The 26,107-nt window shown below is 37.1% G+C and overlaps 2 protein-coding genes across 3 annotated transcripts; one reads left to right on the top strand and one right to left on the bottom strand.

Annotated features, from left to right (window-relative positions):
• Positions 1-2,447: 2,447 nt before the first annotated feature.
• On the top strand, positions 2,448-8,625 carry LOC141899497 (protein rogdi-like). Of its 2 annotated transcripts, XM_074785853.1 has the most exons (10): positions 2,448-2,542; positions 3,657-3,728; positions 3,850-3,892; positions 4,182-4,230; positions 4,343-4,397; positions 4,907-4,990; positions 5,382-5,477; positions 5,800-5,898; positions 5,986-6,201; positions 6,555-8,625. In XM_074785853.1, exons 1-10 carry the CDS (start codon positions 2,477-2,479, stop codon positions 6,669-6,671), a joined length of 897 nt encoding a protein of 298 aa, XP_074641954.1. In that variant the 5' UTR covers positions 2,448-2,476; the 3' UTR covers positions 6,672-8,625. The 2 variants fall into 2 exon arrangements, with proteins under 2 accessions (XP_074641954.1, XP_074641955.1); XM_074785854.1 differs by lacking the exon at positions 4,907-4,990.
• Positions 8,626-9,109: 484 nt separating this feature from the next.
• On the bottom strand, positions 9,110-26,050 carry LOC141899516 (protein FAM135A-like). The gene is made up of 20 exons (XM_074785880.1): positions 25,860-26,050; positions 22,617-22,698; positions 21,867-21,955; positions 21,229-21,368; positions 19,171-19,241; positions 18,239-18,412; positions 17,728-17,827; positions 17,038-17,188; positions 16,885-16,934; positions 16,383-16,538; positions 15,919-15,992; positions 15,694-15,836; positions 13,886-15,284; positions 13,449-13,552; positions 13,251-13,342; positions 12,952-13,049; positions 12,452-12,603; positions 12,099-12,209; positions 11,910-12,026; positions 9,110-11,527 (listed from the first exon to the last, which is right to left on the bottom strand). The coding sequence occupies exons 2-20, from the start codon at positions 22,691-22,693 to the stop codon at positions 11,322-11,324; spliced, it is 3,504 nt and encodes a 1,167-aa protein (XP_074641981.1). The 5' UTR covers positions 22,694-22,698; positions 25,860-26,050; the 3' UTR covers positions 9,110-11,321.
• Positions 26,051-26,107: the final 57 nt, after the last annotated feature.

The raw sequence follows: 26,107 nt of genomic DNA, 5'->3' as shown, positions 1-26,107 counted from the left end.
TTGTAGATTTCGCTCAAAGTGCATTTCTGTTGCGGCGAGTTTGCGATAGCCATCGAAATAAGCGCGATGTAGCTGTACGGAGGTTTTCCTGCAAAGATAGAAATTTAAGAAAACATGAATTAATCCATTCATACATAATTTATCACCAGTTTTGAGCTATTTCTTTTTATATTCTTTCTTTTTGGAAATTTGAATATTTAGTTCAGCCCGATAATCAAAGGGAATGATAATGAATATTATTTGAATTGATAACCAACTCAATTATCATCTTAATAACTAAACGCAGATACATTTTTACCGATAATGTGAGTACGAAACAATCTTAGCGATATTCTTCTTAAGTGAAATTGAATATAATCATTTTCAATTCGTTTTGTCGACTTTAAAAAAAACAGATAGACTAAGAATGATTTATTCTTACCTCTTCGATCGCGTTTCTTTGTGGGTTTTACAACCAGCGGAGGTGATTGGTTTAGATCTTCGCGTCCGTCATCAGAAGAAGAGGCAGAAGTTGACATAACCGCGGCGACTGGTGGTGAATGGTGAAAAGTTTCCCCAGCTGATCCCTCGTCGGATTGTCCGCTGATACTGCTCGCATTCGGTGAAGATATCTGTTCGATTTTCGCGCTCAAAACAGACGATGATGGCGGAGAGACGCTTTCGTACATCGGCGGTGGTAAAGTCATGGACGGGTTCCCGTAAGCGGCTGCAGCTGCTGCGTATTGGTTGTACAGGTCTATTTGTTGTTGAAAGAGAAACGGCGAATAAGCGTGATGATGATGCGGGTATGAATTCGGTTCAACCCAGTCCTGGTAAGACGCTCGAAATGTCGCCGGCGACGGATTCTGCTCGTAATGATGGTACATTTTCACGCTGTAAATCACAATTCCGAATGTAGGTTTGACTGAATGTGAGTTCTGCTCGGAGAATGTAGATTACTAAAATATCATTCGCTTATATTTTGTCGATATTGCGTCCCTGACAGAATCCAAAAATTGCTTAAACTCGAAAGCGACGCGCGGCAGACAAGTTCTTGAGATATATTTATCTTACGATTAGGTACCGTAAAATGAATCTAAATGCGTAGAAAACTGACCACCATTCAAAGCGCATCCTTTATTGTCACGCCACTTGATTTTATTAATTGAATTAGTGTTAATCTAGCAATTAAACAGCGGTTCTCGGTAAAAGAGGGTCGAGATCGCATTTACTCATAATCACTTTACACTTTATTACAATACACACTAACCCGTGCACGCTTGGCTTGTTCCAACACTTGTGGTATTGTTTTAACAATTATCTCTAAACTTTCACAACACAATACGTATACACATTAATATCGACCGCAAGGCAGTTACTTGTAAAATTTTTAAAAACTATTTCAGTAACTTTTCATTGTATAAGTTTTTTTTCAAATACGTAAGATACAAATTTATTTGCTTAAAAACAGATTGGCCATAAATAGAAGCTAAATAGCAATTAAAATGAAAAATTATATCATACTTTTCCTTCAGATATTCATCAGATGTTTTAATAATATCACATCACATTACAAAATTAGAATATCACATCACATTACAAAATATTACGTTCTAGTTTGATTTGTTAGTCAATTCCAAACTTTGTCTATACAAAGATGTAAATATATAGAAGAAATCGTTGCTCAAATATAAATTCTCGTCTACTATTGAAATAGTCATCTATGGCTGAATTTATTGCGGGATTCCTCACGCATATGACCAATTGGATATTGAATTTATTGCCGGATTTCTCTTGTAATCGGAATATAGTTTTGTAGTTGATTCACGATAGTCCAATCCCGGGGTACAATGAATTACGCACATAGTATATATGTCTATGTCTCGGGTTAGTGGTTTTTGGAGTAATCTATTTTTTTCTGGATTGACGAACAGTACAGTGGAGAGTCGGCATCTTCTACGTCGAATTAGTGTTAATTTAGCAATAACGCGGGGCGGTTTTTGGCAAAGGGGTTCGAAATCAGATTTACTCATGATTACAATAAGATATACGTAACGCCTTTATTACAGTACAAACCACCGTTCGTTCGGGTTATTTGAACACTTGTGTTATTGTTATAGCTTCAGCGGCTTGAGCCAATAGAAATTATCGACACGCCCCTATTGAATGGATATGCCTTTAAAACGAAGCACGACGTTTCTTTTCTTGACGGAAAATCAAATTCACTCAATACCCAAAGGCTTTTTACTCGTTACGGCACAGTTTCAATGGAGAATTTTTTCAAAGCAATTCTTTTCCAACGATGACGGTGCTAAAACTGCACAATCTTTTGAATTATTTCTCTTGATGTCGCAAAGCGGCCCGCTCCGTGGCATACCGATCAGGAATATCGTGTCGGTTGATGGCGGTTGTTAGTGTGTCTGGTAGGTCGATGGCTGCCCGCTAGGAGCCAGCACTGGTTTCATGTATGTAAACATCCTGAGAAGTGTGAAATGACATGGCAAGCCAACGCCGAAAAAATATCCCCAAAGAAATACTGGAGCAAGCTGAAAAAGAATCCATGGTATTTCAGAATTAAAAGAGTATTTCTGCTTTAATGGACAATATTTATTTTTATGTATTTATTGTTAGGCGCTCGTAGTAGGCCTATCTTCGACCGAGCCGACCGGGAGTAAAAACAATTTTTTTTCGATAATGTTGTAAATAAGACCGGGCTGTTAAGACACTCTGCCGGATTTCTCAGAGGAGGAGGTCCCCGGCTCGTCCGCCTCGTCAGTCCACCTCGTCTAGGTCTCGGATAGAATCGCTTTGCCAGAATAAGGTCATCAAAATTATATATTAAAGCATTTTATTCTCCATGCGAAGTGACTCAGACACTGCTGTCACTGTTGTTAGACCACACTGAATTTAGTGATTGCGCTTTTGCATTAGTTAATGTAAAACAGTTGAATTATAGAATCTATTCTAATGAATGGCACACAGACACATGACAAAGATGTGTTAATTCACAACTACTGTAGAATCGATTGTGATTTAATAACAAAACACCTGACTTTGCATAAGTACTTACTACCTTTATTTACTACACTCTGGATTTGTCCCTGGACTATTTTTAAATAGATTTCCCATTGCGTCTAGCCATAAATGAACATGTGTAGGATACTGTTTAGTAATCCAGGACATGTGCAGATCCAGGGTGTCTCATATACTTCACATGAGGCACTAAAAAAAACTTGAAATGCCATTTTTAAAAAAAGACAGAAACAACTCAAAATGACTTCGAAAACTTTTGAAATGTTTTATGAGGCAAAATATTCCATTAATTACTGTCACTATTTTTCCCTGTATTACTGTGAATTTGGATTGATTCCTACAATGTGCCCTTTGTTAAAAAAGTAGCTTTCTTTCTTTTTAGTGAGGTCACCAAAATTGTTAAATTGCCAATTTGTTAAAATAAACATTAAGATAAATAGGTTCGTTTAAAAAGATATGTTTTCAGGTTTGAGTTAAAAGTTTCAACTGTAGGACTAGATCTAATATGACTAAGGCAGAACATTCCAAAGTGCAGGAGCAGCAAATTTAAAAGTTCTCTCAGCAAATTTCTTATGGTGTACTATAGTTTTCACTAGCTGATTAAAATGTTTTGATTTGATTTGTATCAATTTGTGTATTTCTAGTATCAAGAATTCAAATGGCTCATCGAAGAAGAAGTTGAAAATGTGATACGACAATTGAAAAAAATTGTAAATGTAAGATCATAAATTATTAATGATCAATTTTGATTAAAATTAATTTCACTCGAGAAAAAACTTGTTTAATAATTCGAGTATCTATTAAAAGGCCTCCGATTTTTATTATCGATATTTTCAGGATTGTTGTCGAAGATTTGCTGTACAGAATCCTGACAATCCGGGTAAATCTTCAATCAATAACTCAAAGATTGTGCCATTAAACAGGCCTACCCTATAATTATTCTACAATATCAATGCACAAACAGCTGTGCGTTGTAGTATGAATATGTATTGGAACAGGTGTGGAGAGTATTGATTTTTCTGCCACATATAGGTTAATTTGTGTCCTCTTTTTCGTTCCCTATATTCCCGTTATTCAAGGACTTCTATTGATTCTTTATATATAGTACAAGATTTTCTGTCTTCGCTTAATGAAGTTTCGTTTTTAAATTAATATGTTAACAATTGTAGGTGAAGAAAATATTGTGAAGCCAGAAAAGTTTCTTCTGTCCAGTTCAAAGTAAGTTGTTGTATGTCTAAGTTTGGAAATAGAGGGCGATTTTACAAACTCATGTCTTTGTCGTTGTAACGAAAGGATGTATTTTTGAGTATTTGTTTGCGATGTTTTGCAGCGACGTACCAGTTAAATGTATGGTAACGCTGATGGGTGACGTCATATGTGAAGCAGTAAGTAATTCTTGTGTTATTGATACCAGTACAATGAAAGCAATTTACTCATCAGAATAGGCAAAAAGTTGTAGCCTTCCACACTGTTATCGCTTGAGCACAAACGCAGTTCAAATGTTATTCAGATTTCCTTATTATTGATGTGTGGATAATTATATTTGATGTCACACAAATTGCATCTGGAGCTGGTAAAAATTCAAAATTTTCTCATATATATATATATCGATTAGTTTGTCCAAAATTCATGTTTGTTCTTGAACTTCTCGAACTATCTATCGATTGATAAAAACGATTTAACATTGCCCTTAAACTATTTGCTGGATGAGAAGAGCCCCTGTCCTAAAAGTAGTTCCCATTAAAAAGTAATAGCTGCTCTTGAACTATTTACTTAAGTTCAAGTGTAACTTGATATCTGATGTTGGAAAATTGAATTGTTGACGTTAAAATTAATTGTATTCGATATCTTCTTGACATGCATTATAATATTGTTTTTGATGCCCTGTTTTTAGAACATCAGTATAAACACGCACAAACATGGAAACTTGCCAATCCGATCAGCTATTCAACCCGGTGAACCATGGCGTCTACAACAGGTGTGAACATCACTTTTTTTTACATAATCAAATTCATTAAGATCCATTTAGGGCATTACAATAGACTCAACTCGTTTTTACTGAATACTGGTTAAACTGCTAAACCGCTAAAAAAAATAATTATACTATATCTATTGAGTAAAACTGAATCCCAAAAATAACTATCAACAAGAAATTTTTACCACTTACTATGAATCGAACACTTTAAGCTTACATTGTCAAGACAATAACATGAAGTTTGTCTGATGGCTGAATTGAACTGAAAATGCTTGATCCATTTCATTGTTCAAATGTATTGACTTTCCTTTCTGTTATAGAGAATTTGATCATCAATAATTGATAACTACACATATTTTGGTTCGTACATTTTACCATTTTATCTATTTTTCAGATACAAGATGCCGGAAACTATTTATGCAAAGCTATTCATGAAATTTACGGTAAAGAAGACACTTATACCTTCCAGGGTGGCCAAGAATTACTGATTGTGAGTTCCATACATTCAATACAGTCTAGTAATCATCATATAAGTCGTAACATCATTTAAGGCGTCATTTTTTTAGTCCCATAGTCCAAATTTATATTTCCAGTTCAATTTACTAAGTGTAAGTCATTATTTAGATAAGTCATCATCAACATGATGATAGTCTCAGCTATGAAAAGTTTGACTGTACAAAGAACACACTTTTTTAATTATGTCCATTGAAAAAAACCTTTTACAACATTGCGGCGTCTCTGTTATAGATTGCATATTAACTTTGATAAAACTCTGTAGATTCTAAATCATAAATAATGATCTCGTATTTCAGTTTTTCGACCGTATAATTCACTTATTAATGGAGGGAAAACAATGCCTGTTACTGCCGAAGAAAAAAACACTGACAGATCTTATACACAATAGAAACATGGTACATCGAAATGTCTCTTATCTTAGTCACAGTCTTCGTCACTTTGATGAAACTTTTTTTTTAAATGCCTGTTTTTATCATTTTCAGAAAAGCCTGAGTCCTGCTGTGCCAAACAATACTGTTCTTAGTTTTTATATACAAGCTCAAAAACTGATCCTAGCTATATACCATTTAACTCCTAATCAAAATCAGCATTACGAGATAGGTTCAAGGCATCAAGTAGAATGTACAGTTCCGTGGCTTCACGACACCATCTTACTGTTCACGATAGCTTTAGAAATATGCCAGCAGTTCAGAGATAAGGTAAATACAGCGTTTTCAAATGTGACTCCTTTTTCCGAAGAGCGATATGATCAATTATTGAAAATGAACTCGGGAAGTATGTTCCACAGTTCTGACCCGGTAGTTGAAATTTGACTTAATCTTTAAACTTTGAGTTAATCTTTAAGCCGGATACACAAAGCAGTCGGAAAATATGTTTCCAACATAAAAAACCGTTTTTGTTCCACGGTGTGCGACACTAGAAAACCAAAATGATTCATTCTAATGATTGTGTCAATTCTAGCGATACATCAAGTGATGTTGTATGTCTTGTGTTAACATCCAGCTTAACCATCAACTATTTATATATGTGTCCATATTATTTTTCATTGAAGGTCCACTTGTTTATGAATGACATCGATGATCCCAGTTTGAAAAGTCGTAGCATTTCACCGTTACTACTGGATTCTACAGATTCTGAAACCCGAGATTCACCCGGTCCTCTAGTGTAGTAGCTAATAATCACTGATAATAATTAGACTATTATAGAACTATTAAGTGTGTTACAGGTGTGTCTGTCGAGTGTGCATAAAACTGCGTACCTGTTAATTAGCATTGGCGCAATCCTAGTCAAAATGTAGATGATTTACGTGTGTTAAACTGAAGCTGTTTAAAGCTGTGATATTTCTGTTGAATTATGAAATGAAATGTGTACACATTGAGGGGGGTGGAAATAATTTACCATTTCCCCCTATGAACATAACGCTTGAAGTGGCATACATCAGGGGTAGATCTAGGAAGGTGGGGCCCAAAAGAAAAATTTCTTAGATAAAGCTGCCACACGAAAGGTCACAAATGGAGGGACCCTTTGTATCAGAAATGATCCGCCCCTGATGGATGGAGGAGAGTAATTTTGTGTACATACTTTATAAACAGCCTTTATCGATGATAAGAATTCAGTTGTAATAATTTTACGAACTCGAAATCAACGCAAAGCATACAGTAAACCTGGATAAACTGAGACCAGCAAAATTGATCGGAAAATATGATAGAAAGTCAGAGTTAGCCATGTCCTGTTTGAGGCAAGGTTTACTGTATTTATTAGTTGTGAAATGATGATCTGTACATTGTCTTCTTCCTGATCAACGAATGGCTTGTAATATGAAAAACATCAAATGAATACATTCTGTAGGGTTTTAGAATAGATGAGCATGAAAAATTAAAGCTTTCAATTCAACTATGTTTCGCTTGATTACATCAGCCTGACCACTATACTGAAAGGCAGCTGTATTGTATTCCATATATAGACGCATGATCAAAAGATTTCAGTTCAACACTTTATTTCTAGTATAGGTCTAACTCACTAACATATTTATGGAATTAAGTGGTCTCATTCAAGTAATACCTGAATAGAATGATATATAATATATAGTATGCGTATATATGAATATAATCCTTGAATACAGAAATCAGTTGATGCAATACAAATGAATCAAGCTGTCCAATTGAGTTAATACATTATAATTTCCCCCAAGACTAATGTTTTTTTGAATAGCTTTAAAATTATATTTGGCGATATGACAATGCACAGGTTATTTATTGTATTATGTGTTATTTGTTACTATGTTTTACTGTTGTTTCTAAGCCTTATTTAATCGAAGTCTTCGAAAATACTTTGTTTTTCTTTTTTTATTTGAAGATTGCTTTTTAGAACCGCATCCGAATTAGTTCGAAGCAAAATAGTTCAACGTGGTCTTTCCTCTCGGAATTTGCATTGTTTGTGTTAATTGATATTGAAAATTAGTTAGATTTACCGGTAGTTCATAAGACGCACAATATTTTAGGTGTTGATTCTTGTAAATATGGGAATGTACTGATGTAACCAACATTAACCCTTACATCTGTTACTCAAATATAATTCATGCCTTTAATTTGTAGCGTCAATATTTGTAAAGATGGATTTTACTTTGACCTGAGCCTAGAAAGAGTAATACAGTCAGTTAGTCAGTTTGCTAAGTGTGACCGGACATCAGCAGATTATTTTCCATATTAAATTTTACTTAAAAGCAAAATTGGTCACAGGTAGGAGGCACGAGACTGGAGTCCCTGGTCACATAATAGCGTCACATACCTCAGTACGATATGCATTTTTCTACTCGAAATTACTGGGTAATTTTAAACTTTAGTCCCACCGATTGTGGTAAGAGAATAGGATGAAATAAACAATGCATTTGTTTATGGCTGATTTTAAGTTTAATCTTTTTTTTGTGACGGAGATATTTTGCTTTGAATATCATCTATTTACTGCACACATGATTGAAATACTTCCAAAAGAAGCATGTTTCTACCATATAATGAGAAGGAGGATATGTTGTTGGTTATTGTATTATGTATTAAAAAGAAACGAAATCATGTACAGTTTATATATAATGAAAAAAGATAAATTTTCTAACAATGTTAATAGAATGTATGCTGTACTCAAATTGTGTTAGTTGTTCTGGTTGATTAGTGTGGCATAGTGTGGCATGTCGCCAAACCGTGACATCATGACCATTGGTAACCAAGAGAATGGAAGAGCCCTTACCCCTCGGAAACACTGTTCTGTATGGTTTCTTAACTCCATTAAAGGATCTTTGATGATTCGCAGAGTGGTCGCATAGAACTCATAATTTTAAGTGTTCTGTTGATTGAAGCTTTCTAATAATACTGTAGCTGTAATCATAAAACAATTCTCTTACAAACAGCTTCATAAAAAGCGATGAAGATTTTAGCCGTGCACACTTCTGCCATCCCTGAACACAGCACACACCCCTTTTCATGAAAGTGCCCGTTAAATCTATATTTTTAATTCGATTGCCATTTTGATCTCGGATGTGCCTAGATCCATCCCTAATTTCATCATAGAAGCCATCCTGTTGACGATAAGACCCAACAGATTTTGATCGTTTTTTTTTTCTTCATTTTATTCAAATATAGCGTGGCTGAATCAGTTCAGCTAGAGCATAAATATCATTCTTTCCTAAAACTATATATTACAAACTAATCATACATTCGATGAGTTGTTTTTATCCATATATATTATATATATTTGTACAACAGTTGTGTGTTAACAGTAAAAAGTAAATCTACATCGTAATTGTATGTAAATTACGGTATTCAGTGGATGGTTTGAAATGAACTGTCACCTCGGGTGCGACTAACTACGGTAATTTACCTACGAAATCTAACTTGAAAGACGAGGCATTCCATTATTGGGAACTTCCTTCTATTCCAACGTCCGTGAATTGCACAAACATAATAATGATTATAAGGTACAGAATAACGACAAAAATATAACGATTAAAAAAATTACCAGCAGCATTTATAATTTACATTATGTACATTAGAAATTCTAAAACTCGCTAAGGGACCGTTCATGAAGTACATACGAAAAGTAGGACCTCGCAGTCGAAAGCGTTTTACTGGTATTTTGCGTTGCTTGTTTGACCAGGTTGACTACAAAATCCTTGATGATTCGTTTACACAAGTCTTTCATGTTTAACTTGTGCAATTGACCATGACACAAGAGGTATCCGACTACAACTGGCATACGTATGTTTGGGTTTAAGTTAGACAATACACAAGGCAGGACCTTCAAAAATACTCTTTCTGCATGGATAGTTTATGAACGATCCCCGAGAGTGGATTAATATGCAAAGGCCACCTCTATATATCAGGATCCAGTTCCACAGTCGCGACTCAGAAATCAGTGTCACAACTGTGGAACTGGATCCGGAATCACTTTTAATTCAACTATACATACATAACAAAACTTGGTCCCATCATCTTATTAAACATTCTCCATCGATTAGAAATCAGCGAAGCCAATAGAATTCATCTCAACAGGAAAGTGAGAAAATCAACCATCTTCACATGCCACAACGAACGCCCAACGAATGCCCTAGGGGCTCGTGATCAAATCAAACTTCATACAGACACCGAACTGAATTATAAGATTGTCAAAATAACACTAATATATCATAACTAATATTGAGCAAACTTTATAATCAATTAAAAGGCAATTTCTATCGAGCATTTAAGATTTCATACGCGCAGTAAACCATTAACACTACATAATTAGCATAAGATTTTTCTTTCTTACACGAGTATCAATAGAAGAGTAAACATTCAGTCGAACAAGAGGCAACACATTATTTCAAGAGAATTCTCACAATTTTCCTAAAATCAAAGCTGGCCTAAAGTGTGTTTGATCGTTTGTTGGTAGTTTTACTGTTAAATACTATTCAGTCAAAACATTAAGCTGAATACAATGAATGTGTACTATATCATGTAGCAAGTGCTTCAAATACAGAAATCATCAAAATTCAAAAGAACACCGGTTTTACAAATAAACAGTAATGGAAACTGAAAAGCAGAGGATTCATGCAACAACCCTGAGTTGGTTATTTCTAAAGCCAGGCGCACACCTTTGCAATTCATTGTATCATCAATGATCGCAAAGGCGCGTGCCTGGCTTAATTACTTGACATGTTTCAATTTTCAACCATTATTAATTAAAATTAAGACTAGTAGTGTTTAGAGGCAACAAAAATAGCAGATAAGTATGTATCAAGGGCAGATCTAGGCAGATGTTAGAACGGTCACAATTTCTAAGTGTTCTTTTAGAAATTATGCCTGCTCGTAAAAATGCTGTTCTACCACCTACATCTGTGACTTTTTTTTATCAGAAAAGTATCACCAAAACTAGGTCCCAAGAGACACTAAGAATTCTGTAATGAGCAAAAATCGAAAAGATTTCCAAGATTCCCCTCATTTTCCTCTTGCTCCTATGGCTCTAGCGTTGGCCAATACGTCTTATTGCCCGTCTTTTGGAAAGTGCCCGCTTAATAGATCACAGTCGCCAGATATACCTAGATCTACCCTAGTGTATGCTTAAAACGGTTCAATGACTTTCATTCAAGTCCTGTCAAACATCAAACAAACATACACACAAATCAAACGCATATTTTCCACCCACTTATATATCATATATCTATAAACTATACAATATACATAACTTCAACTTTCTTCAAAAAATAAACTTCTATCAAATAATTCTTTTTATAGTTTGGCAAGTTTTTCAACAACTAACAGAGACGTTATCAAAACGAGATGACTGACGATCATTTGAAATATTTCAACGCGGAAACGCTGATGAACTTTTCGAGAAATAGTTCCGAATCGAGAACGGCGATGTGAGCGGCTCGTCCAATCAGATTGTTCGCCGTATTCTGTAAGGCGTGGAATACATCGTATCTGACAACTGTTATATTCGTATCTTTAACGACCGGCTGCAAAATGTTGTTGACCATTTCTACATAAACTTCACCTGCAACAGGAAATAGTTTACGTCGTAACTCAATAATTGCATGACGTAAAACTTCAGCTAATGCAGTAAAACTTGCCCATCTAATTGGAACAAAAACGAAATTACAGTAAAATTCACATCATATTACAAACATTTATGTCTAGGTGAACCGTGAATTATATCAGATTAGATTAAGCTGATTTGACTATTCTTATCTTATTTTTCCACTCCTTAAGTCGAACTTGGCTGCATCAGACATGCTATTTCGCCAGTCACAGTTTCTCTCAAGTTTGGCGAGGTTTACTGCACATAGCAGACTCCCAGTGGTTCAATGGTATACACTAGACCATTGATAATGAAAGTGATTTGTGTAAACTTGTTTCGAACGGAGAGTGATCCTTACCCATTGATGAGGAGTCCTTCATGGCAGCTTTACAAAGTTCAATCCTAGCGGAATGATAAGGTACGTAACGATCCTGAGTAGAAGCAACGAGGAGAACTTGTTTGAAAAATTCCAAACCTACAACAAGAGATATTCATGTTACAAACTTAGAACACGGTAAGACATACGGTAACTGTATTCACTAAATACCTGGTTTCTGACTGAGTTGATAGAGGAATGTTTGACGAGGATTCGAATGATCTTTCATGGAAAGTTGTAAAAGTGATCCGGATTTCTTCCACTTCTGCATGAACCACATTCCTGTTTAAAGACGAGAAGGACATCTAATTCAACTGGACCAGTATTCAACGGTTCCGCAGGAGTAAACTCATGCTCAATAATTTTCAATTGTCTTTGGCCAACTCAGGTTAGTTCTACAAGTTGCAACCTTACAGAGGCAGACACAACTGACAGTAGATAGTAAGTAACTGACATTTGACATAGACTGACAGTCTAGTGCACAAATCTCAAAGCTTTGAAATTAGAAACAGCATTTTACATACCCATGTTGACTAATCCACTGTTGTTGTACAAGGTACCGATATGTGGCCCGGATAATGATAGTAATGTATACATTTTACTGCGAAGATGCTTTAATTCTGGACGACTCAAAGCTGATCTAATGATGAGATTTCCTAGTGAATGACCGACAAAACTGTAAAAGAAACCAATCGATTCATAATCTACGGCAGACTTCGATCTCAAGTCTGTTTTCAGGGTGGAAATGTGTCCTATTAGACAGCGATATCAAGAGTTGGATGGCTAGGGTCAGATTTATATTTCAACAAACATCCGAGTTGACCGGTTTTCAAAGGTAATCAGATCCTCCGACTTGAGCGGAGCTTACTGTACGATCAGCAGGGCCCATTTTATGGACTGGTATTACCGGTACCTTTAATCCGGGGGCTAACTTAATTCATTTTCAATTTAGTTAGCCCTCGAGTTAAAGGTAATAATACCGGTGTATAAAACCGGGCCCAAGTGTTTGTGTAAATGTCCTTACCTAATACGTGATGGGTTTACTGAGTACATATCTAAGTAGTAGAGAATTTCCTCAACTAAACGATCAGTCATCACATCAAAACTGGCAAATGTATCAGGCTGTAATAAACAATTATAAGAGATTATTAGAACTACATGTCATCCTAACCTACTATTCATAATACATGTAAACTGAGCTAACATAAAATAACTGTGGCCAGTTTTATAGACTGCTCAGGGGGGTTAACTCATTTCATTAACCCCTGGGTTAAAGTTAATACACAGTCTATATAACTGAGCCCAGCGATTCTTTTTCCGAACCTGATTCCTTTCCGACATCAGAAAATCAATTTTCGACCCAGGTAAAGCTAATTCAATGTAGGTTCTCACTAAACGAAGGTCTGCACTGTTACCTATAAAATCAATGAAAGACTTTTCAGTTAAATTCAAATCTTGCTTTAGTTGATATTGGTTACAGTTCATGTTTTCAATGGACTCAGATGAATCGCAGAATCTTACCATCGAGTCCATGTACGCAAACAACAAGATGAACTCCATGATCGCCGTCAAATGAGGCAGGTGGACAAAAATATGGAATGTTGGAGGGCAAAGTTGAGAAATCACTGAAAAGGCAAAAACCAAAAGTAAACACAAACTAGTAGAATCAATGTAACAGTAAGATCCACAGAATCCGTGATGACACAATAAATGTAAAATCCGACGATTGTTTTAAGACTAAAAAGTTCATTCAAAATATTACTAATAGTCTAAACTTTTTAGTCATTTGTGAACTTTGGTTTATCGTAGTAAGTCGACTATTTATGAACTAAGTGAAACTGAATGTCAGTTAAACCGAAGTAATTTGTCCAAAAATAGCAAACGACACTACTGTTCAATCACTAGTCGACTATTCGAAGTTCACTACAATGAATTATTTAATGCAAGATTATTCGAACCTGTAAAGATGGCCGTTATATTTGAGCTGCCGTTTCAGATCCTCTTTATTTGAGATGAAATGTAACGTACGATCACCGATGATATTCACTAAACGATTGCGTTGATCGTATTGCGCCATCGCCGACAGTTCCGGACTAGATATCGACGAAACCATCGACGACGGACGCGACAATTCACCGGCCGAATTACGTCTGCCTCCGATCGACGTTTGACCGGCAGACGGAGTTGGACTCGACGTGTTGTTCGTATTTTTACGATAACGAACGACGACCGCGTCTTCTACGCTCGCGCCGCAACTATTCCGATGAATCGGACTCAGATTCTGTTGTTTGGTTTTGATGTATTCCTCGCGTAGTAATTCGAGCACGGTGTACTCGTGTTCCTCTTCTGTCATCGCACCGCCGCCGGATACCGACTCGGATACTGACCCGGATACCGATTCCGTGTCGTCCTCGGTTATAATCGACGAAGCTTTCGTAGCGCCGGATTCGGAAGGAAGTTCGTCGCTGCTGCTACCGGTTCGAGCGCCGGATATCCCGGAATCCGATGAACTTACGATCGTTTTATCGGTATCGTCGACGAGTTGTTTGTTTTCGAGTACGACTCCTTCCTCTTTTTCGCCGAGAGCGTCCGATATACAATTGACGAGAATATCGAATTCGCTTTTCGTAAGATCGTGCGCTCCGGCTTTATCGATCGAATTACGACTCTCCGACGCGACTTTCATCGGAGTCGACACCAGCGGTCCTTGCGGGTCCATTTCGACGCCGTTGATGATGACGTCGTCTTCGTTGAACGTAACTCGACTATCGCTGCGTTCTCGGTCGCAGTCCTCATGATACGTGAACGGACGGACGTTACGACTACGGATACTTCCCGATAACGACGATAGTTCCGAGTCGGAATCGCACACGGAACGCGACGCGTTATTCTTACAAACCGAAGCGTCCGAGTCGACGAGCGTCTGCGACAGGTCGGGCATCGAACCGGTGTGAGTACGCCGTTTTAAATTAGCTCGCGCGATCAACGATGGCATCGATACCGCGTAGATCATCTGTTTATTCTGTTGTTCGAGGTCGACGTCCGTGCTCAACGTACCCAGCTCCACGCCCGGTACGTAATGATCTTCGGATAATTTTCGATATCCGACTAGCGTTGTTTTATTCGTGTCGGCTGCGATCTCCGACGCGGCGCACGCCTGCGACGGACGTTTCAACGTTTCTGGTTTTCGGTTCTTGATGAATTTAAGTTTCGAACGACTCTTGTTTTTTTCCGACGTGTCGCTGCTTTGAGTGGAAACTGATTCTGAGCGATTGTCACGCGTTAGCGATGAAGCATCCGTTACGGCTGATGACGACGATACTCCGAAATCGCTTATTTCAGCAACTTTTGGAAAGTCTGCAATTTCAACAAGATATAGATAGTCAGTATTCCGTTACACTGTCGGGTTAAATCAACCCAAACAGGGCATGATTAATAAGTTCCAGGTTATTCCAGATTAAGTGGAGAGGGGCCAAATAAGGACCATCGAACAAGAAACTCTGAAGGGTACCAGTACACGAGAAAGACCGATTGCCTAAATCACCGACCAATGCGCTTTTCACTATACAGTTTATACATCAACTCATTAACATTCATTTAATCAGTATTGGGTTATTCTATGAAATCAGCCCCAGTTTTAAACGCCTCAATTATTGCCATTTCAATCTAATCTTCAATTAGTTCAATAATTCCGAAAGGATCATTAGAAAAGAGGTTCCGCAGACGAAGACTATCTATGATCATATGAAACTATAGACAAACTTACTTTCAGTGTATATGTCTTCAAATATCACAGATAATGAATTGCAATCACCATCCAATTCAACGCATTCCAAAGCAAGCGGGGTTAAATTTTGAAAATATGCAGAATTCTTTACGATAGTGTAGAAATCGGCGTGACCATGAATGCTATAAACAAAATAGGTGATATCTTTATTTCCATTCACTCGCAATAAAATATCTCATGAATTCACACAAAAAAACAACTGACCTCGGTTCATAAGTAGATAATACGATTGGTTTTGGCACTTCCATGGTGAAAAATGCTTCTGCAAATCTTTTCACCTGCCGAAGAACATTTATAACAAACTTATTTCATCATTTACGATAGGGAAAAATCTTTACGTGGCCGTAAGATTGAGAGACGATTTATATCACATGTAGTGAACACGTGTTGGGCGAGGAAACTTAGGAATTTTAAGTTAATAACATCATTAAATCAATACAATTATTATTACAATAAATTATACTTGTGGTAAATTGTCCTAGGAATAATGAAAAATGAAGGAAATAACTGTTGCTTGAGGTGATAAAGTTAGTGACAGTTTTATGGATGACTCAATTGAATTTACCCTCGGGTTAAGGTCAAAACTGGTCGATAATGAATCTAAATTTGAAACCGCTCGATAAAAGCTACCTGGAGTTATATAACCTGTGAAGATAATTATAACTTACCCGAGCTGTGTGATGTTCTTGAGCTAAGTGTAACATAACGGTATCATTGAATGTGACCAATTCTAAATATTGACTCCACAATATCATATTCTCAGCGCTTAATTGAGCAACATCGGTGTTAGCAGTTTGCAATAAATCTTCATCATCATCAAAACTCTGTTATATATAAATATACGAATAAAATCAATACGACATTCGCCTAGTCATCTTACAGTCATGTACAATACATAGACTTCAGTGGCTTTTAAGTAGACAATCCTTCGTGGATTTTCATAACAACCTTACGCTTGTATAGACTATTTTGTTTTATACATTTGATTTAAGATTGTCGAATAAACTTAACAAAACTAGTAGTATAATTTAACATCCCAGAATGATGCTACGTGAAGTGTAAAATTTATCAATGGTAACCTAATATTTCCCGAGGATATTCTATTAAATTCCCAAATATTTCCAAGTTGTTCTGTATTTCCCGGCGCTGTGGGAATCACGTTAACCTTACCTGTATCACTTTCATTATTCTCTCTAATTTCTCATGACATTCTATATGCTCTGAAATTAAAATAGATGTTTTAGTTTCGGCAATATTTATGAAACAAAGGAAATAAATATTTAAACACGTGTCATTTTGTGTTTAAACGATGTTAACACTTACCGATTGTAATTCGTTTTTCGGGGGGCATTTTTTCGTTAAATTTCTCGTATGAAGCTTGCAAACTTTCGTACGCCGACAGAATAACGTTACAAATATCGCGATGTATTTTACACGCGGCCTTCAACGCGCTCGCAACTATCGACTTATGAAACTATAAATAAATAAAACCAAGTTAGATTCTATCAGAACTGGTGCAGAAAACATGTGGATTGTTTATTAAATGCCAGATATAAATACATTGTATTCATATGTTGTTCGTTATGTTATTTCATCCATTATTATTAAGAAGTAAGTAAAATGTTGTATCTTGACTGAAGATTTGGTAGGAATCACAGTTTATTCTAATACGAATCACTAATTGTGACTAGAAATACAGGGTCCCTAATGATCAGTCATTCCGGGATGTAATGAGTTTTCAAGGAGTTTAAAAGGAGAAAATTTCATATTTCTGCATCGCTTTCATATCCCAATTACTGTACACCAATTACTTGAACGCGTTCAGTGGTTTTGTAAGCAAATTTCTATCCTTTACTCTCCTAAACTTGGTTTCTAATTTTGTAACTGCCTATAATGGGGTAAAAGAAATTCCTGGTCCTAACTGTATCGATTTAGGGGTAGTCTACTATACAACTACAAACTAGACCAAAAATTTCTAGTAAGACGTCGATTTTTGAATGAGCGAATTCTTACCCCGGCAATCGGTCTCGTTCCGAACAATACGGTTTCCATGGTCGACTGTTCGGGCGGAGGCTTCGTTTTAGACGTCGGTTTCACGGCGCTCGGTGGAATGCTGCAAAATCTTTAATAAACGTCACACGGAAAAAGATAATCGTAAAATAACAACAGCAAAAATTGAAGCAAAGGATTTTTTCTGAACATGTACTAATGACGTACTAGCACTGGCAAGTGGCAAGTGAGGGTTTGCCAGGTTACTTGAGTTAATTTTTTCTACATTTAGGTTAAATTTGAATTTGTTCTCATTGGTACCATGGCATACACCGAGTTGGGAAGCAAATCTTAGAAATGAAGATTTTCAGATTTGGGAGCCTCGTTCAAATTTCATTCAAAATTAATCAATTTTCACTTTCACTAAGAATAACCATATTGAATTGTACGCGCTGGTACCTCATTTCTAAGCTATGCTGTATCGATTAAAATCTTTTTCGGTTTTTTATCGTAACAATGTTTTGTTGTTATTTACCTGAGGTAAGGTTGATGCAGTGCGATCAGAGATCCATGTACTGTCATGCATACAGCGCATAAATGGAAATAATCAAATATTACTGGTACGTGATGATGAATTCCTTTCATCGCCTGGAAATGAATCTTGAATTCTCGTTGACTTTCACACTGTAGTTTATCGTGGTCGTTTCGCCTGAAAAATGTGACGTTCATTACTATCAATACAGAACCCAGCTTTATACAATGGGTATCATATCAATAAAATTCTTTACAGGAAGCCATACAACGAGTAATTATGGTAACTGACAAATTTTAACATGTTCCCAAAGTATTTTGCCCCTCATTTGAGGCCCCAAATGCAGTCAGATTTAAATCTGAAAATGGTTTTAAATCATGAGAGTGTCTCTAAGTGTTTCTACATTGGCTGACTTGTCTTAGACTGGTCTTAAATCTAAAGACCCCGGGACCGGTTCTATAGTCGTGACTTGTCCCAAGATCGTCTTAAATCTTAAGACAGGCCGATTTAAGAAAGGTCTTAATTTGTGAGATTGGCTAACTAAGTTGGTCTTAATACTGGTATCAAATGTGACTTTGCAACTGACCCCAGGACTGTGCAACTGGACCCAGAACTGTGCATCAGTCCCCAGGACTGTCCAACAGACCCCAGGACTGTCCAACTGACACCCAGGACTGTCCAACTGGTCGCTGGAATGTCCAACTGGTCGCAGGTGATAAACAAATGCTACACGGGAAGTTGACATTTCAGATATTCATTAATCAATGAATACTATATCACGTCTCCATTAACAGTAAGCGAGCAAAACACAGATCTACAACTACAACTACTAGCGCTGAATGCATCGATATATCAGTGACTGCGATTGACCTTTCTGTAGGCGATATTCAGCGATGTCGTGATACACCGACCATGTTTCATTGATTCGTACATACCCGATATCTTCATCAGTGAACCATAATTCGATAACGAGATGAAAATCAGCTTTCTCGATGCTGTCTTCAATCTGGAAAACCAGTAGACAACATATATCAGCGTGTATCAAATGACAGTGTATAATCTCATCAGTCGTCAATCAGAGTGTTACGTATTGTAGTCTGCTATTCAATGCTGTTAATGTGAAATCTGTCTACACTATCTATTGATTCGATTGATTCGATTGATTCGATTGAAGTGATAAACCAAGTCAGCATCTAAACAATTAAACGTCTGTGTGTGTCGGGATCTGCTGCTGCTGGTTCAATCGGTGCATAATTTCAGTAGGACACTAAGGAAATACATATTCCTGTTTTATGGTGCTTAGGGTTCATAATGTTTAATCATCATTCCAGAATTTGAGGACTTTTTAAGGAATATTCGAGACGAAAATATAAAATCCTGAAGACATTTACATACACGTAGTATTCTGACGAGATATTTATGTACGACTAGTCCTATCATCTGGTTAGATAGTAGATAGACAACGTGCGTTCCCTTATAAATTCTGCGGGTACTTTTGTTGGTTTTGTTGATTATGCCGGTACATTTATATCTGAATTTAAGAGTTTTTTTGGAGGAGAATCAAAGTAAAGGAAACTGAGGTTTTTTTCAATTTAGAAGAGTTTTCAGGGAATCAAGGAATGAATATGAGGACCCTGGATATATGGATATAATAAAAATACTATCCAGTAGGATAGATAACAATATTCACGCTTCCAATATCAGATACAATTTTCTAACATGTAAATTGCCCTCATTTCCTATCACTGATGCAGAACAGGAAAAGGGCATCAAATTCATCAATTATTCATTAAATGGATATAACGATAACAAGGCTCCTAATTCGCTGATAGATAATACACACGATATGATAACGGGCGCGGCTCTGAACCCAGTATATCAATCATCTACACACACACAGATCTACGGTAAATTACAAGGATCCAGACAAGGGTATTTCTCAGATAGGCCTAAAGCGGTCACGCTGCAAGCAGGGTTCCCCTCGGTGTTAGAGAAGAAATTTGTCTAAAAAGATGCAATTTCTGAGTAGGTTAGTGTCAAATTTATAGGTTTTGATGATCTCTGTCTTGACAAACAGGGCAACCCTAAATCGAAAGGCAGAGATATGTAATTTAGAAGCCTGAAACAATCTCCTAGACAGGGACATTTCCAGACATGGACTCAAGGGAGGAGCACCAATTATCACTTTTAGAGGCATCCTGAAGATTTAAGACACAATGCGCCGATAGGTCCACATGTTTCCTGGCACAAGGAGGGAGATGTGCCCCAGTGCTCCAACCTTAATTCACCACTGCCATATCCATTCTGCAGAAGGGGTATGCACCTTGTCATTTAGATCACTATTCATCGCAAGACCTATGCATGAAATTGAAAGATTCAAGAATCTTCAATCTCAGAATTTCCCTGATAAAACCCGGATTCATGAGAAAATGCCCAGATTCCCTGATTTGCCTGCAGGAAATTTGGAATCCTATATTCCCTGGGGCCAGTTGCACAGTCTAAATCTTAAGACTGGTATTAAGTTGTTAGATTGGCTATAGAACTAAGTTGGTCTTAGACTGGTCTTAAGTCTAAGCCATGACTATGCAACCGGCCCAGGCTGATTTGCAGGAACCCTGCTCGCTTAATTTGATTTTGATTTGACATTCATTAAAGGCCTGTAATAATCCTAAGTTTCCTGGACAGTCTTTACACACAACACGCCTGAACAACAGTAACTGTGGCGACCATAACCAGGTTCACACGATGAAAATTGATATTCATCATCAATACAAGAGCAGTGTCACTGCTGCAGCTGCTGCAGCTGCTGCTGCTGTCATGCTGTACTATCCAATTTTCACGTAAATAATTGCCGATGATCAGATTGACAGATGAATCACTGATGAATCGATGACGATTCACCCACTCTCTGCCGAATCTAATTCATGCAGATTCGAGGACTAAATCTTATCGGATATCTCGAGCTGTCGTCTATTACAACTTTCTCAACTCACTTTCAAACTGTCGACGAGCATGTGAACTCGAAACATCATAACATCGTTCAGCGCGACGTCTTCGTTTCTGTACAAGATTTCGAATGTTTTCGTGATGCCTATACCGTTTATAATAGCAGCTGGAGCGACCTGCTCGCTTACTGAAATATATCAATTATTAAATAATAAAATGGCATAATTTGTTTTTCCCATCAGTTCGTTTAAATATAAAGAATAACAGCGGAAACGATAACGTTAATTCTTTTTACTCAACAATAGACAATGCGTTCTATAAGCCGCGATCACGATTAAACGATTTGGTCTGAGTCAAACTGGTCCGGACCAAAGTCGAATTTGGCCAGTGTTTAATTAGTTTGCGCATCACTCATTTGATGCTACAACTGATGCTGTGGCAAGTGGAGTGAATAACTTCCAGAACCGATAAGCATTCGAGGGCAATAATTTGACGGCTGCTAGAATTTGTCGAGGGCCTGGTCAGATGTTTTTTGGGCGGGTCAAACACGCATTCATTGGCAACAGAGTGAACGATTGGCCCGGGGGGCGGGGAGGGGGCTTGTCTGGCACGGGCCAAATTTGGCCCACAACAAACCGCTTACTGCACGCGATCGCGGCTATTGTCTGTTTCGAGTTTTATTTACCTGGTTGATCGTGAGTTCTCGGGATCGACACTTCAACTTTCACCGGAGCTTTCGGCGAAGCTCGTAAACCGACTCTTAACTGGTAGTTTCTGCAATAAATAAACGAAGAATGAAATTATTGTCGACGATTTATAAAAGCAACCTGCAGCACGAAGTATGCGAATACAGAATGATTTCCACAGGAGTTTGTTTGTATTTGAAGTTTGTCTTTGATGTTTCTTGTCTAACAGTGCTTGATTCGAGGCCAAATTGCTGGGAAATGAGGATCGGATGATTTGATAAACCGTAAGAATTTATTGCTTCTCTTTGCATCTAAGATTATCCCATGGTTCCCACAGTTATATGAATTTAAATTTCCCAAGTTTTTCCCAAGTATTTCACGGGTGATTTTTCAATTTTCCCAAATGGAAATGAACACATATCATCATGCTACAGTCAACATTTTGGAGGTAACAGGCTGATAAAGGTGATTTTCAAGGGAAATCGCTGAAGAAAGATGACCTTGGCAAATACAATACATGAAATATAATGAATTTCCCAAATATTTCCTTGATTTGAGGAAAATTTCTCAAATTTCCAAACCGGGAATTATCATTTCAAAATTCCAAAGTTTTTCCCAATTTCCCTGTTCTGTGTGGGAACCATGTTATCCCAGGACCCCTGAATATAACTATGCGCTTTTGCTTGTATGCAAAAAAAGTTCAACTTTCCCCAACGATAGGGTTGGCTACGAGATACGATCTTACTTACCCTCTTTGGAAAAGATCCACGTTGTAGAATTTACCGAATTCTACTTGGAACTCTAAGGTGGCCTGTAATTCTGACATCTTAGCTGAAATGAAATAACGCAAACCGTATATAAAGGATAAACTAAGTGGACGACCCTTCTCTATTAATTACGAATGAAATTCCAATCATAACGCGTTGATCATATATCGGAATATGAAATCTATCCCTCGGCCGTATTTAAAACAATAACACGCAACAGTTGTTTATAAAAACATTAAAACATAATACAAGTGCGTAGTTAACCTAAAAATAGAGCTGTCTGCATCGAATAATTATCATTTTTAACCTTGTGATTTTTCCAGTTTGGCGTTCTCGGCAGCCCAAGCCGATAATAAACTCTTATCGAAGCCATACGGTAAACTACGATCTTTTTCTATCCGCCCGGCTAAACACTGCATATTCCATTTATACGGCGACATTTATACGATTTTCGTCCATTAAATACTTTCTTCCCATCGACAATGGATAAAATCGCGAGCAACACAGAACTTTCTTTGTAGTATGTATTACGCGGCAGCAGTTACCTCCCTGCTACGAAGTAATGCGCACAGAGAACACATACTTTCTTATGAGTAGTGTTTAAAAATCATCTATAAATAGGCCGAAATGATATGTTCTATTCCCGAGATATCTACGAGTATTTGACTAAATCAACAAATGTCATCGGCAAATAAAGATCATCAAAATAAGAATTGAGTCATTTTTCATAAGACAACGCGAACAGTTCGGAGTGTGTTGTGTATAATGTATTATTAATTGACGCTCGGTCGTACAAACTCCAAGATTCTCATTAGCAACGCAATAATGGTCTCTCGACACTGCGCAAGCAGCGCTGAAAATTTAATTGCGGAAACTAAATGTAAATTGCCTATTTAACGATTGAGCTAACAAAAGCGACGACGATATCGTTGTAGTTTCATCGGTAAAAACTGATTTTCAAATGGAAAAGCGCTCATCGAACTGAAGCGATCGAACGTCGCGGAAATGAAAAACAAATGATCCAGCTTTAAAAAAAACGGCTCGAAATCCGCTTCGGATGCGTTTCATTGAACTCTCTAAACAACGATACATCATCTGATATTAACTAAATATAACGAATTAAGTCTCTACGGGATGTGTGTGCATTCTCCATATTTGGATTTAATATTTCAGTCACTAGTGTTAGGTATTCAAATGTCTATACGTGATGTCGTATAACTAACACCTAGGTGTCAATCAAATGATGGCCTGAAATTTCCATCACATCAACAACATATCAAAATCAAGCTCCAGATAAGCGAAGTGGACCAGACTCGTTTAAGCCATCGTTCACAATATCATTTGACTTGCTTTTTCCCCTGACTATTCCCTGACATGCGCATTGATTTTCCTGACTCGAATCCAATCAATTAACACAGTCAAATACGTAAAACATTGATGTAAACTGTTTGATTCTATGTGCGATCAAACAATCTCATCATATTTCCCTGACTTTTAGCTTTTTTTTACATAATTCCCTGACTTTTTTAAAGAAAAGAAAATTCCCTGATTTCCAAGTAAGTGGCCGCCCTGACTTAATTGCAGTTAAACAACAGTGGCCCCCAAAACCTACCGCACTGATTAGAAATAGCAGATGAGTCGATGAGAATTTCCTGTCGTATCGTTGAAGACTTTACAGTCGTCATCGTCATCATTCAATCGGAACCAGAGCTTAATACTTCATTAATAAACAGAACGAACGAACGAATGAACGAACGAATGAACTTAATCCTCAAGATGCCGATCAAACTATAGTCATCGTATATACACAATACATATAGACAGAACATTCACATTCCACGCATAATTCACAGACTAATATTGATGGTTATGAGAAATCGACGTAATACTGCTGTCAGTACACCACCGGTACACACTGCCACCGGAGAGACAAAAATCTTTTGAGTGGGTGTGGCTGAATTGATGATTGTATCCTAGTCGCGAAAAAAAATAATAAACCAGTCGATTACCTGTCGCGGTGTCGGGCGTGTTCGTTCGATAAACTAGTAATTAGTTGAGATTTTCATGAAATCAGTCTCGAATAGCAACAGAGTGCTCGAATAGCAACAGGTTGTATCCACAGTACCTTTTTATATCCAATTCATGATAGCTCTCCATACATGACGGGATTTTAGACGAGCTGCATTTATTGAGCTTTACTTTTTGTGTAAGTTTGAGGGTTTGAAAACTCCTCAAAACAAATGTTGAATATCAACGTTAATTTTGATTGAACAGTTGGGCAACTAGCTCAACGAAACTGTTACTGTTAGTTTGGACTTTATTTTTTTCATTTTCAAAGTGGGAATTTTACATCAGCGTTACAACCCAGAGAGTGTATCGTATTGTAACCATACGCGACTCAATGAGAGGCTATTTTGTAACTTATAATTAGGCGCTGTCTATGTCCGACTGTTCAGTTCTAGTTGTCTGGCTTCCAAAAGTGTGTTTTATCAAATGTTATTATTATTTTCAAAAATCAAGGAGTTTTCAAGGATTCAAGGAGTTGTAGGGACCCTGTTATAACCTTATTTCAGTTGCTATACATCACATAAACTAACCATTTTACAGCCCTTAAAATACTATCATCCAACCTCAAATGCACTTATTGCCTAAACTGATAGAAATTAACTAATTACAATTCTGCATGAATTTCATATATCACAAAATCCAACTGTGAAAATAAAAACTATCAATTAGCGGGCCTAGACTCAGTCATTCCTGACCTAAATATGAAATAAATTGAAATGTAATTCATGCTGATATCATGGCTTACAAGCGAATACACAAAAGAACAAAAAGAAGAGGTTAGAATTTAGAGAGGAGAAACTGAACGGAATTAAATGCCAAAAAAACACAAAGAAGGGTTATTATTCATCATCTAGGCCTAGAGCCCTCTAAAGCCTTGTTGATTGATTTACCAAGTCCAATTTCAAAATCAAATAATTTTTCAGTTCGAACAATCAAGCCTACATACAGTACTACAATGTCATTTCATTAGCCATTTTTTCATATTGTCCTTCTCTACATTATGATTGAATTTGACTACAAACCAAAAGGTAAAACAACAACGTAACGTTTCCCACCAACCTAACACGCTTCTGTCATCATGACTACTTAAATATAGAGCAGTCCGTGGCCAATTACCCCAGCAAAAACTAAGTTAAAGGCAAAAGCAGAGATAGTTACCTTCTTGTTTTGGTTGTACCAGGGTTCACTCCTCCGCTCAGGCTTCACGAAAGAAGAATCTTCAAAAATGCATCAATTATCCATTATAGGTTGGCTGTATTTTCCCTTCAATCTCAACAAGATTCCATGTAAAATTTAATCCAATGTTTCACATTTTGGGCCTGGGCTCGGTGAGAAAATTGACTTCCGGGTTTGTTCTCACGGAGTGTAAAATGAGGAGCTTCGCTTTCCGACGTCATTTCGGTAAA

The sequence above is a fragment of the Tubulanus polymorphus genome, chromosome 2 (assembly GCF_964204645.1).
Source record: "Tubulanus polymorphus chromosome 2, tnTubPoly1.2, whole genome shotgun sequence".
In the NCBI taxonomy this organism is placed as follows: domain Eukaryota; kingdom Metazoa; phylum Nemertea; class Palaeonemertea; order Tubulaniformes; family Tubulanidae; genus Tubulanus; species Tubulanus polymorphus.
The sequence above is the reverse complement of the archived record's forward strand: the minus strand, read 5'-3'. Positions and strand labels throughout refer to the sequence as shown.